Source organism: Gracilinanus agilis, unplaced genomic scaffold (genome assembly GCF_016433145.1).
Source record: "Gracilinanus agilis isolate LMUSP501 unplaced genomic scaffold, AgileGrace unplaced_scaffold36628, whole genome shotgun sequence".
In the NCBI taxonomy this organism is placed as follows: domain Eukaryota; kingdom Metazoa; phylum Chordata; class Mammalia; order Didelphimorphia; family Didelphidae; genus Gracilinanus; species Gracilinanus agilis.
In genome coordinates this window covers 6,739-12,548 of record NW_025369832.1, presented here as the reverse complement: position 1 = coordinate 12,548, position 5,810 = coordinate 6,739, and the positions used below count along the sequence as shown (strand labels likewise).

Here is a 5,810-nt window from a genome sequence, read left to right as displayed (position 1 = left end):
TCATTGAAGGGAGGGTCATCCTTAGTTCAGCTCCTACTTTTACAGTTGAGATTTTTTTTATTATCTCCAAGTAAGGTTACATCTTCCCTTAGGAATAAAGGGATATCTCTGGGGTTGGAGGCATCTTCTGTTTCTTCTAGCTTAAGCTCATCTTCTGCTCTGTTTTCTCTGTTGCTCTTTGTCTTTTAATTTTCACTTGAGGACCAAAGGCATTACTAGGTGATGTTTGACTTGTACATGACTTGTATTTTACTGAGTTGGATTTGTACAAAGTCATCGCCTTCATTTTCTCTTTCAGAGTCACTGAAGTCCACGGGGAAGGCAAACCTTAGGAGAACTGGAGACGGCCAAGGACACAGTGGATGACTTTGGCTTCCCTCATGTCTGACCATCTTCTAAGCTCTGGAGAGAACCTGCTTGACCTGACTTCATAGCCCTGGAAACAGATTCTTCTCATCCACCCATTCCAGGGGAGAAGTCTGAATATGTTTGGGGAAAACCCCATCCGCATCTCACCATGGCTGTGTGGCACATAATTACCTCTTTCTCAGATGATTTTACAGGGGTGTAGTTGCTATTTATGTTACAACTTCTTGGTGCTAGAGGTGAGATTTGGATGAAAATTGGACCCCAAAGGTGTCTCCCATTTTGTTGTTCCCTTTCTAATGTTGGTTACATTGATTTTGTTTGTACAAAAACTTTGAAATTTTACATATTCAAAACTATCATTTTTGCATCTTGAATGATTTCTGTCTCTTGTTTGTTCATAAAGTCTTCCCTTTTCTATAGATCTGACAGAAAAGCTATTCTTTGTTCTCCTAATTTACTTATATAAACAGCCTTTATGTCTACATCATATACCCATTTTGACCTTAACTTGGTATAAGGTATGAGATATTGGTACAAACCTAATCATTTGCCATACCGGTATCCAATTTTCTGAGCAGTTTTTGCCAAATAGTGGGTTCTTATCCCCAATGCTGTCACTGTTGGGTTTACCAAACATGAAATTGCTGATGTCATTCACCGCTTATCTAGTCCATTGATCCTCCCTTCTATTTCTTGTACCAGATTATCTTAATTATTGCTGCTCTGTAAAAAGTTCTGGTGCAACTTGGCCACCATTCTCACACAAACCTAATAACAACCTTAGGGGACAGAACTATTAGTAGGTTTGTTTTTCAGATGGGGAAACTGGAGCAAATAGAGGTCAAATGATTTACTCAGGGTCACAAATCTTTCAGTGTCTGAGGCAGCATTTGAGTACAGGCATTCTAAAGAACATTTCCAGCACTCTATCCATTGGGGCCCCAGGGTGCCACCTTAGTCTGACTTCTGGGGATGGCCAAGGGTCTGCTCTCCCACTGCTTTGGCACCATCCCTTCATATGGGTCCCCTCTTCTCTTCTCAAGTCAGTCTCTGTCTCTTGCTCTCTTCTTCCCATTTTCTAATCTCTTTGACTATCCTTTCCTGCTCACCAGCCCTGAGGCTGTCCATCTTTGCCCTCTTCTGGAGGCTGGGAAAGCTTCATTGACCAGCTTAGACTTGAGCAAGAGACCCATGAATGACTTCATCCAACATGGGAAGTTCCTGGTGTTGAGAAGGACTTCCCCTGAGAGGGTCAGGGACTTGGAACCTGCAGCCAATAGCTAATGAGGACTCACCAGTGTGCTCTGAGCTTGTGACAATGTTGTTCAGGTAATGAGGTGGGACCCAGGAACCATGAAATCCTGCTGGTGACTCCTGCCCAGGAAAGTCAGTTCTGGACAAGGGTGTGAAGACCTTCATCGCACCTCCCGCATCCCCAGAAGAGTCTTTCCTCTCTAGATTCTGCGGTTTTCCCTGAGTCTTGGACTTGCCTTTCTCTCTTTGTAAAGGCTCAGACTCTCATTCTGCTCTGTCTCCCCTCATTAACAGATCTAATGAATGAAGAAACCAAATTCATATTTACAAAATGATTTTCATTGATTAATATAGAAAATAAAGAGTTTCCAAATATTTCCCTTCAATATCTAGGGACTCGGTCTCTCCCCTCTACATTCTCACACTTGAGGAGAATGCGCTCCAGCTGGAAACATTTTTGACCTGATATCCATCCCCCTTAGTTTCCTTCCAAATCAGGTCTGGCCAAGGCTCAGTCCCCTCCCCAAGGATCCCTGGCCAGGCTCTCTGGGCTCTTTTCTTGCTGCTAGTTCGGGTTTCTGGCCTGTTCTCTGCTGCTCGGTCCCTCAGGAGCTCATCATTCCCACCTGTTGAACCTCATCAGCAGTGACTCTCCTCGATGGCCTTCATGTAACACAAGATGTAACAACCACAAAGCACAGAGCAGATCTGCTCCTTCCCAGGCCATTTCCTGGCCTCACATTGAGAAGCCTGTGTCTTCCCTGGTCCAAAGAGCAGAGTTTCCTGTAGGTTCAGGAGCACCACCAGGCTGGGATGGGGCAGCAGGCAGGGGCTGGACTCTGGGAAGGCTCTGTGGCCCGGGAAGGAGAACCTTTGCCTAGTGAGAGGCCTTGATTTCTAGGCCTGGAAATAGGGCCTGTATCAGTGTCTGCCAGCAGAGTGTGGTGAGGGCAAGAGCCCAGGCCAGGGAAGGGGCTGAGGACAGGAGCTGCTCTGGGTGCTATTCCCAGCAGAGGATGCTGTGGGGCTGGTCCTGGGCAGACACTGAAGGTATGTGGTGTTGGGGGGGATGAGCCCAGCTGGCTGGGACTGAGGCTGCTCTGAGCCCTCTGATCACTCCTGGGTGACATCTCAGCTGGGCTTGGCCAAGTTACCTCAAGCACCCCTTCACCCCCTGCATGGAGGGCTGCCCCCTGCTGGGACCCTGAGAGAGGATGCAGGTGTGCTCTAGAGGAGGCTGGACCAGGCCCAGATTTGCATCCATCCCCACCTGCCCTGCAGCCACCATCACATGGTAACCAGGAGAGGATAAGAGGCAGCTGAGAGTGGCCAGACTCAACTGTGAGCTCTTGGGGTCCTCTCACCATGGCTTGGCCTCTTGTTAGCCTCCTGCTGCTCACCTTCTGCTCAGGTCAGCACTGCTCCCAGACCTCCCCTTGGCCTCCTCCTCCAGCTCTGTTCTTGCCTCTCAGGAGGATCTTAAAGCACCTTCTAGCTTTCCCCTTGATCAGGGTCACTAATGAGTTTCTCTATTTGCAGGTTCCCTCTCCCAGCCTGTGGTGACTCAACCTCCCTCTGTGTCTGCATCCCCGGGGAGCACAGTTAAACTCTCCTGCACCCTGAGCAGTGCTAGCAGTGGTAATTATGTTTATTGGCACCAGCAGAGCCCAGGAAAGCCCCCTCGGTACCTCATGTGGGTCAGCAGCAGTGGAGGTACAAGCAGGGCCGATGGGCTCCCTGAGCGCTTCTCAGGCTCTGGCTCTGGGGCCAATAGAGTCCTGTCCATCAGCAACGTCCAGCCTGAGGATGAAGCCGATTATTACTGTCAGTCATATAGCAATGGTGGTGCTAATACACAGTGATGCATTCAGTGAGGACGTCAGACAAAAACCTGCCCTGGCAGCCCAGCTGCAGCTTCACGCCTGGCCTAAGACTTACCCACATCTCAACTGTCAGGAGCCTGTCAGAGGCTCTCATTCATTGTGTCTCTGTCTCTGTCTCTGTTGCAAGTTGGACTGACAGTGATGCCTTTTATTCTGACTCTGCCAAATCAGATGGCTTTAGTCCAGTGATGGGCAAACTACTGCCTGAGGGCCAGATGCGGCTCCCTGAAATGTTCTATCAGGCTGTGCGAAATTATTCCTAATCTGACGAATACAACAAGTAGGAAACAATACAATGAAACCTCGAAAGAGTTGCCTTAGAATCAGACTGACAGACGAGCATTTCCTTTCCTTTGAACCCTCTTGAAAAAGTTTGCCCATCACTGCTTAGTCAGAGATATGGAGCAGCCCAGGCAGCCTAGACGAATTCAAAATTCACTCCTGATCAGGAAAGCCGGTCCTGGATGAGTCTTCATCAGCAGTTCATTGAAGGGAGGATCATCCTTATTTCAGCTCTACTTTTACAGTTGAGTTTATTTTTTCTCCATGTAAGGCTCCATCTTCCCTTAGGAATAAAGGGATATCTCTGGGGTTGGAGGCATCTCCTTCTGTTTCTTCTCCTCAAGCTCCTCTTCTGCTCTGTTTTCTCTGTTGCTCTTTGTCTTCCATTTTTCACTCGAGGACCAATGGCGTTACGAGGTGGTGTCTGACTTGTATTTTAGTGAGTTGGATTAGTCCAAAGTCATCACCTTCATTTTCTCTTTCAAAGTCACTGAAGTCCACGGATAAGGCAAAGGACTGGAGATGGCCAAGGACACAGTGGATGACTTTGGCTTTCCTCATATCTGACCAACTTCTAAGCTCTGGACAGAACCTGCTTCACCTGCCTTCATAGTCCATGAAACAGATTCTTCTCATCCACCCATTCCAGGGGAGAAGTCTGAATATGTTTGGGGAAACCCCATCCCCACCTCACCAGGGCTGTGTGGCACAAAATTTCCTCTTTGTCAGATGATTTTACTGGGTGGTTGTTGCTATTTATGTTACAACTTCTTGGAGCCGCAGATGAGATTTTGGTGAAAAGTGGACCCAAAGGTGTCTCCCAGTTTGTCGTTCTCCTAATCATGGTTACATTGATTTTGTTTGTTCAAAAACTTTGAAATTTAGTATATTCAAAACTATCCTTTTTACATCTTCAATGATTTCTGTCTTTTCTTTGATCATAAAGTCTCCCTTCTCTATAGATCTGACAGGTAAACTATTCTGTTCTCCTAATTTACTCGTATAAACACCCTTTATATCTATATCATATACCCATTTTGACCTTAATTTGGTGTAAGGTTTGGGATATTGGTACAAACCTATTCATTTGCCATATTGGTTTCCAATTTTCTAAGCAGTTTTTCTCTAATAGTGAATCTTTATCCAAAAATTGGTACCTTTGGGTTTATCAAACATGAGATCATTGAGGTCATTTCTTATCTGTTCTATTGATCCACACTTTTATTTCTTAGACAGTCCCAAATTGTTTTAATTATTACCGCCCTATAGTTAAAAGATCTGGTAGCACTTGGCCACCATTTTTTACATTCTTTTCTCTTTGTTACTTCCCTTAATATTCTTGATCTTCTGTTCTTCCAGTTGAAGTTTCTTATTATTTTTTCTAGTTCTGTAAAATAGATTTTTGATAGTTTGATTGGTATGACACTGAATAAGGAAATTAATTTAGGTAGGATTGTCATTTTTATTATATTAGCTCAGCTTACCCGTGAGCAATGGATGTTTTCCCAATTATTTGGAACTAATTTATTTGTGTAAAAAGTCTTTTGTAATTGTGTTCTTATAATTCCTGTGTTTGTCTTCACAAATAGATTCCCAAGTATTTTTTATTGTCTAGAGTGATTTTAAATGGAGTTTCTCTTTCTAACTCCCTCTGCTGGACTTTGTTATAAAACTATAAATATGCTCACAGTTTATGTGAATTTATTTTGCATTCTGCAACCCTGCCAAAGTATTAAGTATTTCCACAAGTTTTAAAAATATTTTTCTCAGATTCCCTAAGTATACCATCATATCATCTGCAAAGAGTGACAGTTTAGATTTCTCATTGCCTACTTTAACTCCTTCAATTTCTTTTTCTTCTCTAATGGGCAAAACTAGCATTTCTAGTATAATATTAAACTATGGTGGTGATAATGGGCATCCTTGCTTCACTCCTGATCTTCTAGGGAAGCCTTCTATCTTATCCCCTTTGTAGATGATACTTGCTCCTGGTTTTAAGTAAATACTAATCCTTATTTTAAG

The 5,810-nt window shown here is 44.4% G+C and overlaps 1 gene segment (V, D, J or C); it reads left to right on the top strand.

Moving 5' to 3' along the window:
• Positions 1–2,977: 2,977 nt before the first annotated feature.
• Positions 2,978–3,485, top strand: LOC123254974. The segment is given in 2 exon segments: positions 2,978–3,034; positions 3,163–3,485. Coding segments are annotated over 2 exon segments (369 nt in total).
• The last annotated feature ends 2,325 nt before the right edge of the window (positions 3,486–5,810 follow it).